This window comes from Exophiala aquamarina (genome assembly GCF_000709125.1).
Source record: "Exophiala aquamarina CBS 119918 chromosome Unknown aczIA-supercont1.5, whole genome shotgun sequence".
Classification (NCBI taxonomy): domain Eukaryota; kingdom Fungi; phylum Ascomycota; class Eurotiomycetes; order Chaetothyriales; family Herpotrichiellaceae; genus Exophiala; species Exophiala aquamarina.
In genome coordinates this window covers 1,680,588-1,693,114 of record NW_013550583.1, presented here as the reverse complement: position 1 = coordinate 1,693,114, position 12,527 = coordinate 1,680,588, and the positions used below count along the sequence as shown (strand labels likewise).

Sequence of the window (12,527 nt, the reverse complement as noted above, 5' to 3'; positions counted from 1 at the left end):
TGACCGTGTAGCCTACCCCAAGAGTAATATAGCTGGGAGAATCCCTATGATACGGTGGTTGACATCTAAACTTCTTACAAAAAGACATGAATATTATACTGTGGATAGAGTCATCAAGTTGCTCGAGTAGGCTGATTATCCTGAGCGTAGTATAATTGTCCAAGTTTGCTTCAGGGTGGCTATTTCTCTACCAAGCTATAGTTGAGCGTTTAAGACATCTCAATATACTCGCGGACATCTGATCTTGCAGTTGGTAGTGAATATTATTGAGCTATATTGGTAATATCCCTTCGTAGTCTTTATGTGCCGAGAAGTATTCTCTCGGTACAAGACTTCCCTGACACGAACTGGTTGACAAGTTTGTACGACCACGGTAAAAGCTTCATGAAATACAAGGTACAATTATTGTTTGTCCTCTGATGTCTCACTAATTTCTTGTACCCGACACCTCCTGGACAGTTTAGGGGTCAAGGACTGCCATTCTGCATACCTTTAGTGAGATCGTAAAACTGGGTCAGATCACATCCTATCTCCATCTGCTTCTAAATTTCGCATATATGTCAGTGGCTGCATGGAAATTGGAATAGCTTGATAAGACACCGACGCTGTGGGGATAACGACATACCCGGAAGGCCTCTTCTCGCAGGATAGGATCTTCGACAGCTTGCCTCACATTGTCAAAGAAGGGATCTGACTTCTCGACCTCGTTGGCATCGCTCATAATACGCTTCATATTGGTTGTGCTGATTGGGTCAGTTATTGTGGAAAAGATCGCACGACGCTTTTCATCATAGATATCCAGTATGATATCTGTTGTTTGTCCAGTATGAATGCCTACTAGGGCTTGCACAAGACTTCCGATGTCGGCAATGCCCGTGGTTAGGCCAAGTCCGCCCCTATACAATGTTTAGACAAGGTCATGTAAGAAATCTGAAGGGAAGGGACGAACATGGGATTGCAGAGATGAGCGGCATCGGCCGCAAGGAGAACCCTTCCCACTCTCATCCGTTCTGCAAGCCGCTGGTGTATTGTGTAGGGAGCCAAGTTCATGACTTGGAATTGATGTGGTTCTGGGTTACCAGGCAACGTGGTACGAAAGCGATCATCGAGCCTCTTCCTTATTTCCTCGATCGAAAGTCCGGGGGTCTCACCATAGGCCATGCGCCAAAGGCCCTTACGATTGATACGGGCACAGAGAAACCACTTTTCCTGGTCGACTACCCATTGTGCATCGGCCCAACCCGCCTTATCAAGGAAGTCGTAGGAGAACTGAAGAATTCGTCAGCAAGGCGCTGTCATGAGTCACTGGGGAGGATGGCTTCACATTGACAGCGATGAGTTGTGCGGGCCACGTATACCCTGGGAATCGACCGTTGAACAATGACTTACGAACAGCGCTCTGTGCACCCTCGCAACCGATCACGTAGTCAGCCTCCCACCTGCTCTTATTGCCCGATGGGTCAACCGCATCAACCCACGCCACGATTTCATCCTGGCCAACATCAACGACTCTACAATTCCAGTGAATCGTAACGATTGACATCTTCTGCACCAAATCAAGGAGTAATGCGGAGATAGACCCAACAGGATTCACGACCCAAGCATCTCTATCACTTTCAGCACTCGCATACACTAGAATGGTACCGTCCAGTTTCCGCCATGTGAAGTCCCGGGATAGAAACCCTTCAGACGTGATCTTGTCGAGAAGGCCCGCATCTTGTAACACTCTATAAGGAGCCTGGTCAGCTCATTTTCCCAGCTGCAGTAATTGAAACCTGCGACTTACCTCTTGGCACTCGGCCCATATGCCAACCCCCGGGGTGAAGTGTCAATCGTTGCCTTCGCTTCCAGAACATCGACAGAGATACCCTCTTTGGCCAGCATGTATGTGGCAAGGAGGCCGGCAGGGCCTGCTCCCGCGACGACGACTTTATGAATGCTCCCAGTCATTTGGACCGTTCACAATGCTTGCATAGGGGTTACGAATGAGAATGAGAGTACCGATAGAATTAGAGTAACCGACATCGCACTTGCTAGAAGTCGATAGCCTCCAATTTGAGGTAGCAACGTCGAAAATTTGGCGAATGAAGGCACGGGAGGCTCTTAATGACTAACGTGGTCCTGCGGGCCGCGGAGAGCAGAGGAGTATGTCGGCGGGATTGAGGAGCCTAGGCAGGCTCATCGCGGATCGAACGAATTACTTTTACTAGCCAGCGCGTTAAGCCCGTCCGCACTGGAGACTAGTGTGAAGAAGCCGTTTCCGTGAAAAGTTCCTCATGATCGTATTTCGGAGTTGCAACGCGTGTCCTAAAGAAATGTTGCCGATAACGAAGTAGATGTGCGGGTTACGCCCCGAATATAAATGGAAGTGTAGCTCCAGGCTGACACTTTTCCGTCGCCCGCCCTAATACTCCCGTGCCGAACCATGCTGTCCCCCCAGAATGATGCGGAACTCTGTGACCAGGGAGAAACATGACTGAGCTAGGCTGATCCCGCTCATTCAGTGGTATCACCGTCAGGCCATCCAAGGGTGGATTGAAAGTCCAGGCCCTAAAGCGTAAAGTAGTCTATCAAGATGCAATGATCGAAATGGCTGAGCAGTGGCACGTCAATCCTGATACTCTCTTCCTCATGTTGTCAATTGCAACCGAGTATGAACTCCGGTCTTTATGTTTTTCGCGTTCGGACCGGAACACATGTCGATTGTAAAGTTTGTAACTATGTCTGAGAATGAGCACGTTGTGTGCTTGCACTCGGCCACCTTATATCAAAGCTTTCGAATACTCAAGTCAAAAATGAAACCAGTCGCTCTACCCGTCTCGACGAATTTATGAAAGATGTAATCTCCATTCGCAATGATTTATATCTATTGAGCTCTATCGTTGGCGAATAAAGGGCCATGATGCGGTTAGTGAGCTAAGTTTAACGAGACCGACAGTGAAGCGAATTGTGGACTCAAATATGTAAGTCGCATCCTCAGAAAGGTGTCAGACCTGCATCCACAGTAACGCATTGCCCAGTCATGGATGTGTTTTTTGCTAAGTAGATGTATGCATCTGCACAGTCATCCAGAAACGTCTGCAAATGTCAGCGGCATACTCATGGAGGATTGGTGCCTGGGACATACCTCATGCTTCAGCACCGCCTTATCCTTTGACTGAGCAATATTTTCGTCGCTGAATCTCGACGACTTGAGTTAATGTCAGCGTCTTGGAGAGTGTGAAGTAGCTTTGTCATCATACCCAGTCAGTCAATAAAAGTCCTGGCAATACGGCATTGATGCGAGTCGTTGGCGCTTGAGTGGCAGCTAAGCACTTCATGAGGTGCAAACCAGCAGCTTTCGTTACGGAATATGCCATGCTACTTCCAGCTTGTGTTTTACCCTAACCGGCTCAGTTAGTCTCACTCTGAAAGCTTCTCACTCGGGTAACGCACAGCAATAGAGGAAGTGACCAGGTAGACGCCGCCATCAGGATTAGTGGAAAAGACAGGTTGCGCAGCTTGCATCAGCCTAAGGTGGCAGAGCACGTTTGTTGACCAACACTAGAAGAATTTGATATTCATCAAAATAATGCTTCGGCGGCGCAGGGAAGGAAACAAACTTTATTCCACTCTTCTTCGCTCATTGCATTTAGGTCTTTAAAATCGCACACTTTCGTCCAGCCAGCGTTGGCAACGATGATATCTAGGCCACCGAGCTTCTCCAGCGTTTCCTGGACAATGCGAATGTTATCGTGCAGGATTCCAGTGTCCTGCAATCGTTAGCAAGGCAATAGTTCTGCCTGTTGCGTGGATGAGCGTCTCGTCAGGTGAGTATGTTTCGCACCCCTTGAACAATAAAGGCTTTGACACCATAGGTCTCGACATGTTTCGCAACTATGCTAGCGTTCTCCGCGCTTGAGACGTAATTAATCATTACATTGGCACCTTCCTGAGCAAACCTCTGACAAATCACAGCCCCTAGCCCCCTACTTCCTCCTGTGACGAGAACGTTGCGATTCCTGAGTTCATATGGCATTTTGGTAGGTCGACAGAGGCAAACGTGACCGACTATAGAGAGAAAGTTCGGTTGTAGTTGAGTATAGAAGTAAAGGTCCTCCGGTTCAACGAGGCTGGTAAATCTAGAGTGATTGTAATTCTAGGCCGAAGTGCTCCGCATTGTTGATCGCAATGGCTTGAATTCTGGCTTCTATGTGCGGTATGGGTTACGGATCGGCTTAAACCAGCAGGCCTCCGAACCAGCCGCAAAAGTGCGCCCGCGGAGGGATGTAGATGGGCCGAAGTGGGACCATTCGGATACCACTTGTGCTCGAATGGAATCTGCAGGAAGAACGATACGTCATTGGTAAAGGGAATGAGGAGTACCTCGGTGCTGCTGTGCGTGTTTGTGCGAATTTCTATCCATCTCAGTGAAGAAATACCGAACCGAGCAAGACAATTTTTTCCGCATCGGCCTTATTCGAGCTGGTCAGATGATCCAAGGTCGCCTCTTTCCTAGGCTTGCATATCGTCAGCTCGTCTTGCAACCCCCATCGACCACTTCAGAAACCTCATTTTGTTTTACACCAAGCAAAAGTCGCGAAAGAAGACTGGGACAAAAGAAAACATTATAACATCGAATTCTATTTAAAGGCCTGTTCCGGTTTCATGTGTGGTTTGCCATCTAGGCCAGATATTTGAGCCAAACTCTACACTCTATATCTAAAAATGTTAACCTTGTCGTTCCCCGTGTAATTCTCACTTCTCGAAATCGAATTCATTAGCAAGCTCTCCTAGACCGTCCATGCCGACATGCACCACATCTCCATGCCCCACCATTCCTCTAGGTTCCATGAAGATTCCAACACCACTTGGGGTGCCGGTCATGATGACAGTACCTGCTCGCAATGTGGTTCCGCGACTCAAGTGCTCTATAAGCTGGCTCACTGTCCAAATCATATCATTTGTATTTGTCTCCTGTCGAATGCCTCCATTGACCTTACTGTAGAGCCGCAGATTCTGGGGATCGGTGATCTTGCTCGCCAACACAACAGCCGGCCCAATAGGAGCAAATGAATCAAATGATTTTGCATAGCAAAACTGCCCACCACTTGCGTTGGGGGCTTGGAAATTCCTAGCGCTCACATCATTGCCGTTTGTGTAGCCAAGGACATATGAAAGTGCTTTGGAGGCCTGTACATTTTTGGCGTCGCGGCCTACGATGACCGTCAATTCTGCTTCGTAGTCGAGATAGCTCTGGGCGTCAGGGTGAACTTTGATTACATCGAATGGACCTGTGTAATAATTTAGTCTCTCCTCAAGCTCATGCAACTTTCACCAAGTTCTACTCACCGGCAAGAGCATCCGGTGGTTTAGTAAAAACGACAGGGTATTCCGAAATCTCATGCTTAGACTCCTCCGCGTGCTGTTTGTAGTTCAGGCCAATACAGATAATGAGTGGCGTCTTTTCAAGCGGACAAAGTACCTAGATAATTGGGTATTGATCAGTACTGAATCCTGACGGACATACGAGTAGATATCGCAGCATACCTGACAGACAGTTTTCTGCTGATCGAGTCTCTTGAAGCCTGTCCAGGGAGTTCCTTCCAAGATTGGCACGCTGACACCTCGAAGATCACATGCCAGTTGCTGCTGAGAGACCTCACCATAGTTCTCCGTCCCGTCCGAGTCCGCGAAGCGGATAAAAGCCTCGATAGCCATAGTTTCCAGCACGAACTTTGTAAAGGGTATCGGAAATAAGGTGATGATCTTGAGTTACATATTTGAACGCTTTATGTTGTTCATTTTGCAAGTGCCGGCTTTATTGAAGATCGATTTGTTTTAGGCCCCGCTGTCTGGCAAGCGTGACTATCGAAGGACTGGGGGATCATGAAAAAGGTCCCGGCTGAAAGGGGAAAGGCGTTTGCAAGCTCAGTTATCCGATGCGGAGACTACATCTAGAACAGGGTTTTGGGTGACAAGGTATTGTGAAAAAATGGGGAATATGAGATACTACGAGGGACTCGGACCATGTCACCATCATTCCGATGATGTGCGCCACCTCTATGGGGAAGTTTCATAGAAGCGCAGGAAGCGGTCCTGTTGACCCTGCAAATTGCCTCGGAGCCTGGACGGTAAACCCGCCTGCCCATGATAAAATATCTAGATAGGAGACTAACGGGTCCATAGTCCAGCAAGACCTCGTCTTGGACCAGCCTCCGAGCACATCACGACAGCTCATAGATTGACCCATGAGGAGGAGAGCTCACCTTGGTGAATTTTGCAACCTACAGGAGGGTAGAGAATTTGCTAAATGGAAGTTAGAGGGACCAAGAAGAGTTTAACCGCGCTATGAACTATGATCATAAAGAGACAATACAACGTTATTCTCATTTAATGACTAGATCTATGCCCACAGCCGCACCGCGGACAAAGCCCCGGTTTCGAGTGCTGAGGGGGCCGAATCCCGATAAATATCCAACGTATGACTTGACTATTCTTTCTTTTGCTCCGTATCCTGGGCTCCCGAAGCGTTCCCTTTCGATGGTCCAACCTGGAAAGGTTGCACCGGCAAGACAACAGCAGTAATTCTCGCCCATTCGGTCTGGCTGTTGTTCCTCCACGCATGGTTGATGGCACGCTGAACGATTCCATCGCCACGTTTCAATGTCCTCACCTCGCCCGAGCTCAGAATGGCATCGACCTCTCCCTCGATGACAAAGTTATAGTTCAAGCTCATGCTGCGATGCATGGGTGAGGTGTAGCCTGGTGGGATATCAACAACCCGGGCTGCAGAGCCATTAGGAACCACAATTCCTGGAGGGTTCTGGAGGAGGTGTTCGTATGTTCGAATGTCTTTGTCCCCGCTTAAATCGATGGGAAACCCTTGTGTCAAGTAGCAGTCGAAGATTTGAATATTGTCCGGTTGTTTTCTCACGGGCGGCGTAGTATTGATGTCAGAATGGAACACGGATTCACCGTCGGCTTCATTGTGTCCAGTCACATACCATGAGATAGGAGTGAGGGTTCTCGGAGATGACATTATGATCTACAATTTTCACTTGCTGACAAGGAAGTCTGTGAGGTAGGTTTTGAAGAGTACTAGTATGCTTAGACACAGGAAATCGAGTTTACTCTATCTATCGAGTGAGTAGTCATACCAATGGCTGCGTTCGGCTGGAAAGACTTCGGAATGACGCTAACCATCCTGGGCCAAATCCGAAGCGGCGGCCTTACGGGAGAGCTTTATGGTCGCTTTTCGGTTTTGGGCATGCTTGTCTAACTCACTCAGCGTGAACCATGGCAAGGGGTGCGGAAGTGGATATGCTTCTTCGGTCTCTGCGTTGGTCATGTTCCGCATCGGTTGGATGAAATCGATCGGTCCCGGCAAACCCTAGTCAGGTATAGAGAAGGGATAAGACCCCGGATTCGTATCTTGTAGCCCGAAGTCTTGCATTATCAGTTTTCTGTGAGTATCACAATCCTCCTACACGCTTCCAAGTCCAATTGGGAAACTTTTGAGGCGGCTATGTCCATCCCTGATGTCAAGAATGATGCCTCGAAGGTGCAACTCGTTCGAATCGGACATGTGTATTTTGAACATTCTAATCTCTCCGCTTTTGCAAATTTCGCAGAAGATTTTGGGTTTATCATAGAAAAGAGGACTAGTGATACAATCTACTTTCGAGGATATGGACGGGATCCTGTGATCTACATTGCAAGTCAGAGCAAAGACGATCAACCCAGGTTTAAGGGTCCCGCATTTGTCGCCCGAGACCAGCACGAATTCGATAAAGCATGCAAACTTCCTGGCGCGATGCAAAGTGACTTGACAGAAGTGCCTGGCGGTGGTAGGCTTTGTACGATTGCCCGTCCCAACGAGACGTTTATGCATATTATCTACGGACAAGAGGAGCGCCCTTTTGACCCTTCAGAACCCCCTCCCTCGGCAACCCATGAAGTCCAAGGTCCTTACAATGGGCCATTTGAAAAAAGGCGTTGCGGCGAATACCAGAGATATCATGAGGGTCCAGCTCTAATTCACAAAGTCGGACACTTCGGCTACATCTGCAAAGAATTCGACGAGGAGCTAGATTTCTACACCTCTAACTTCAACTTTGTACACTCGGACATCTTATTTCATCCCGAAATCGCCAATCTCGATGTCATGACATTCATGCACCTTGACCTTGGGAAAGAGTTCTCGGATCATCACATTATGTTTCTGTCGAGAGCGCCGCCGGAGGTTCCAAAAACTTATGTTCATCACAGTTCGTATGAAATCGCAGATTTTGATACTCAGCTTATCGGCCACGACTGGCTGACCAAGAGAAAGTGGAAAGCTGTCTGGGGCGTAGGCCGACACATACTAGGTAGTCAAATATTCGACTACTGGGAAGACCCTAGCGGTTTTAAGATTGAGCACTATGCCGATGGAGATGTTGTGAATGAAGACAAACGGACTGGGAGAGAGGTTGTTGGTCCAACCTCAGTATGGGGCCCCGAAGTTCCTGTTGGCTTTGGAAACGATAGTACCATCAATAATCCTGCGTATTGAGGTGTTCTGAGCCTTGAAGTTCTACAAGATGAGCCCTATGGCCGAGGCAACGCATGAACTCTTTACACTTTTCAGAGCACAACAGAACTCTGTCCATCAGGATGTAGAATCCTAGCCTCAATTATTCATACTGTGAAGAACTTCCATACTTTGTCGCAGACATAGCGGATCAGAAACTGTGAAGAGGAATCTGACTTAACCGAACTCAAAGCGGTATTTGATTCACAGGCTAGTCTGACTCACTCGCCACAGCGGTCCATTACTGAAGTTGACTTTGCACGAATCGTTCAACAGCATGACTCTAGCATCTCAGGACACTTGACCTATGCTCCAAAACACTCGACAGAGACCTTTTGGCATCGCTATTTGGGTGACATGGCCTTATGCCGTGCCAGAGCTATTGTGCTGCTTTTCGTGTTTGGTCTGTAGGACTTCCACGGGTGCGTCCACTCGATAGTTCATTTCCTTTTGCAGGTTTGACAGGAAATAGCACGACAAAATCGCTAGTGCGGAGACTGGAGCCGCGATAATGAAGGGAATCCGCGCCGAGTCGGCATAGGCCTGCTTCATGGCAGCAGCGCTGGCGGTGATGATTGTTGTGTCGATTCCATCAATGCTGCTCAATGCGGAGCTATCATTGTTGAGGAATGCTGCTATGAATGTAGGAAGGGACTCTATGGGGAGTCCGTTGCTAACAGCAGCTTCAGAGACGTAAAGGGGAAGTTTCTGCTCGAGAGCTGTGCGAAATGCCGCAGAGAAAACCGCAGTGGCAACCCCCCCTACTAGGGCACGTGTTGTGGTGACCACCGCTGTCGCCGTCGCTATGAGCTTGTGTGGTGTACAAAGATGAACACTTGCGACCACAAGAATAAGCACAGCTCCGAATCCAATTCCTGCTAAAGTGACAAAGATAAGTGAATTCAGCGAATGCCCTGGTTGTATCGTAGCGAGACCAACAAGACCAGCAGTGAAAATCAAGAGCCCAGCAGCGAGTAGCTCTCGAACAATCCTGAATCTCGTGCTAACATAGCCAAAAGCAAGGCCAGATATAGTACACCCAACCCAGAATGCTTCCTGACGAGCAACTACCTTCATAGGTACTGTCGTGAAGAGAGTTGCCACCCTAATTTGCCTCGTTAGTGATGCACACGCAACTTTCAAATGAGAACTACCCACTGGATTGGATAAAACAAGTAGTATGCAGAGGCCACGAAGCCTTCTACGCCGATAAGGCAAATGGAAATGGTCGCTGTCTTCCCGGTACCGTTTGGTCCGTTGAAGATTTCATGATGGAAAATCCCCGTCTGAGTACCACGCCACTCATATAGTCCAAAAGCTCCCAATGTGACAGCCCCAACTATAACAGTGACAAGAACACGAGAATTAGTCCAGGAATACATGCCGCCTGCAAGATTGAGTCCGGTAAGGAGCAAGGTGATACCAATAGTAAGTAGGGTACAGCCAGGGATATCCATTTGCTTGATTTTCTGGAGCACTGAGAGGTGATCTAGCCTTGCATGCCGCTTGGGGGGACGATAACCAACAAAGATGCCAAAAGCGGTGAATCCCCAGAGACCCATTTGGACCCACTGGACATTATTAGTAAAGGATAAGACTTCAGATAGCTTTCCGAACATACAAAGAAATTCCGCCATCCACTCCTTCCATCAACTTGGAGGAAACCACCCATAATAACCGGTCCAACGATAGCGCCGATACAGGCTGCAGTATTCATAGTAGCTTGTGTCACTGGTGTATCGTTAGCACCGTCCCTTGAAACTGCTATTCAGCGCTTACTCGGACGCCATCTTCTGGGCACAATTTCACTTGGGACACAGTAGGCAAGGGGAACGCTTGCAAAACCGACACCAATTAATGCTTGTGCAGCAACAAGCTGATATATCGTCCCAGCTCGTGCTGCTATGGCTGAACCAATGAATGATACAACACATGAGCCCAACAATAATGGTTTTCGAGCTTGGAACAAATCTGAGGCTGAGGAAATCAAAGGTCCTAATACACCCTGGACAAGGCCAAGAGCATTGACAACCCAAGTGACATTTCTTTGGTCGTTAAAATCCTCTCCAATAGCGGTCAACTGGCGGATAACAATGTCAGTGAGAGCTTCTGTGAGACACTTGCTGGAAGAGGTTAACGTACGAAAGTAGGCGGACCCATGAGCGCAACAAGCATCACCAGGTTCATCATGAACATGGCAGCAAGAGCAATGTACGTCCGAGCACGAAGTGCGGGCTCCTCGTCCAAAATATCATATTCAAGATTCGGCACCGAGAGGTTGAGAATCTCGACATGCTCCTTTGACCCTGCCTCGTTCTTACTCGACCTCTCATCACCAGGAGCATTCATCCCTCCAAGGTGGCCATCATCTGTGGCCCTTGTAGACATCTCACTGTCAATTACTTTTGTGAAAGCTTTGATTCCCTTCAAAATTCCAAGAAACTGTGGGTGAGCAAACAACAGGGTCTGGTGGAAGTGACAAGTCGCATCAAGCGAGTCGGGACGGGGAAGTCACTAGTATATGAACAAAACGCGAGCTTGGGTCCCCCACGGGGCCCCTTGAATGCCATCGTTTCGTCCGTGTGGAGATTAGAGGAGAAGTCGAGCCGATGGGCGGACTCAGTTCCGTTAGTAAGAAGTCGGGCTCCGGTCACATTCGTTGCGGCACCGGGATTCCTCGGCCTAGATCGAGTGTTGTCCGACGAACATCGTATCCACCACCTACATTCTAATTCAGCGACCCGTGCCCGAACACCTCAGAGGACGAGTTTGTGGGACTTAGGCACTGAAAGAACCACACTGATGTTGCTCCGGAAGCGCCCCCTTTGCATGTTGAGCACAGTTCTTGTCCGTTCAGACGAAAGCACATAACCCCTTTTGATCTGCCAAACCACCTTCCTGCGACCTTCTGCCTTCCCTGAAACTATGTCCGTGCAGCCATTGTTTAACAAAATTGCTATTGTTACGGGTGGGTCCCGCGGCATTGGGGCAGCGATAGCTAAGGAGCTTGCAAAACGCGGAGCCAAACTTGTCTTGACATACAATTCCAGCGAGGCCCAAGCAAAGGGCCTCATGAACGATATCGAGAGTTTGGGAGGGGAGGCTATAATGATCCAAGCAAGGGGCACCGATAGAAATGCTCCCACTCAGGTTGTTGAAGTAGCGGTGAAAAAATGGGGACACATCGATATCATTGTCAACAATGCCGGCTATGGCGAGAATGTATCATTGCAAGATCTGACGCACGAGCATTGGGATACCACCATGGAAGTAAATGTTCGAATGCCTGTTTTCCTGCTCAAGGCCGCCCTTCCTCACCTAGGAGCATCCCCGCGAATCGTCAATATCTCCAGTGTGGCGGCTAGAGCTGGGCCTCCAATGATGATAGCCTATGCGAGCTCTAAGGCAGCCCTGGAAGGTGCGACCCGTTGTTTTGCCACAGAACTTGGACAGCAGTACAATCTCACTGCTAATTGTGTGGACCCTGGTCCTGTGGCCACTGACCTGTGGCTTCGAGACACCTCCCAGGCTGTACACGACGGTTGGGAAAGACGTCAAAAAGATACACCGGCTGCCAATCGAATAGCTACTACAGATGATATATCCCAGATCGTTGCATTCCTTGCCGACGAGTCAAGCAGATGGTCTACAGGGAGTATCGTGAATGCTAATGGTGGGATTCTCTTTTCATGAATGTCAAACATTCCTGCGTCGGAGAAAGCTCATTTACTGGGCTAGTGCGGACCGGAACAGATGATGTACTTCTATATCTGTGTAGCTTTCATGCAACTACCGCCTGCGCAAAGAAAAGTCTTTTCCCAAAGTCAGGAATGTAGAGGTCACATTTTGGTTTGAATCTTGGGTTTGAGTTGCATGACCAAGTTTCATTCTTTGGTTCTCGACCCATTCTTCCCAAGCTCGAAGTCACCTACCACGTCCCCAGAGGGACATGCAAGACAAACGGGGTCCCCGA

The 12,527-nt window shown here is 48.6% G+C and overlaps 7 protein-coding genes across 7 annotated transcripts; 2 read left to right on the top strand and 5 right to left on the bottom strand.

Moving 5' to 3' along the window:
- Positions 1-519: 519 nt before the first annotated feature.
- Positions 520-1,950, bottom strand: A1O9_07271 (uncharacterized protein; the record flags this gene model as incomplete). The annotated part of the gene is made up of 5 exons (XM_013404217.1): positions 520-567; positions 626-896; positions 950-1,269; positions 1,325-1,727; positions 1,787-1,950. The coding sequence occupies 5 exons, from the start codon at positions 1,948-1,950 to the stop codon at positions 520-522; spliced, it is 1,206 nt and encodes a 401-aa protein (XP_013259671.1).
- A 1,613-nt stretch (positions 1,951-3,563) lies between these two features.
- Positions 3,564-4,018, bottom strand: A1O9_07270 (3-oxoacyl-[acyl-carrier protein] reductase; the record flags this gene model as incomplete). Its single annotated transcript, XM_013404216.1, has 2 exons — positions 3,564-3,752; positions 3,827-4,018. 2 exons carry the CDS (start codon positions 4,016-4,018, stop codon positions 3,564-3,566), a joined length of 381 nt encoding a protein of 126 aa, XP_013259670.1.
- A 719-nt stretch (positions 4,019-4,737) lies between these two features.
- Positions 4,738-5,700, bottom strand: A1O9_07269 (uncharacterized protein; the record flags this gene model as incomplete). Its single annotated transcript, XM_013404215.1, has 3 exons — positions 4,738-5,273; positions 5,332-5,464; positions 5,530-5,700. 3 exons carry the CDS (start codon positions 5,698-5,700, stop codon positions 4,738-4,740), a joined length of 840 nt encoding a protein of 279 aa, XP_013259669.1.
- Positions 5,701-6,472: 772 nt separating this feature from the next.
- Positions 6,473-7,021, bottom strand: A1O9_07268 (uncharacterized protein; the record flags this gene model as incomplete). Its single annotated transcript, XM_013404214.1, has 1 exon — positions 6,473-7,021. The coding sequence occupies one exon, from the start codon at positions 7,019-7,021 to the stop codon at positions 6,473-6,475; it is 549 nt and encodes a 182-aa protein (XP_013259668.1).
- A 486-nt stretch (positions 7,022-7,507) lies between these two features.
- On the top strand, positions 7,508-8,536 carry A1O9_07267 (uncharacterized protein; the record flags this gene model as incomplete). Its single annotated transcript, XM_013404213.1, has 1 exon — positions 7,508-8,536. One exon carries the CDS (start codon positions 7,508-7,510, stop codon positions 8,534-8,536), a length of 1,029 nt encoding a protein of 342 aa, XP_013259667.1.
- Positions 8,537-8,917: 381 nt separating this feature from the next.
- A1O9_07266 (uncharacterized protein) lies at positions 8,918-10,942 on the bottom strand (the record flags this gene model as incomplete). Its single annotated transcript, XM_013404212.1, has 5 exons — positions 8,918-9,659; positions 9,713-10,125; positions 10,176-10,285; positions 10,334-10,634; positions 10,697-10,942. The coding sequence occupies 5 exons, from the start codon at positions 10,940-10,942 to the stop codon at positions 8,918-8,920; spliced, it is 1,812 nt and encodes a 603-aa protein (XP_013259666.1).
- Positions 10,943-11,479: 537 nt separating this feature from the next.
- A1O9_07265 (uncharacterized protein) lies at positions 11,480-12,247 on the top strand (the record flags this gene model as incomplete). Its single annotated transcript, XM_013404211.1, has 1 exon — positions 11,480-12,247. The coding sequence occupies one exon, from the start codon at positions 11,480-11,482 to the stop codon at positions 12,245-12,247; it is 768 nt and encodes a 255-aa protein (XP_013259665.1).
- Positions 12,248-12,527: the final 280 nt, after the last annotated feature.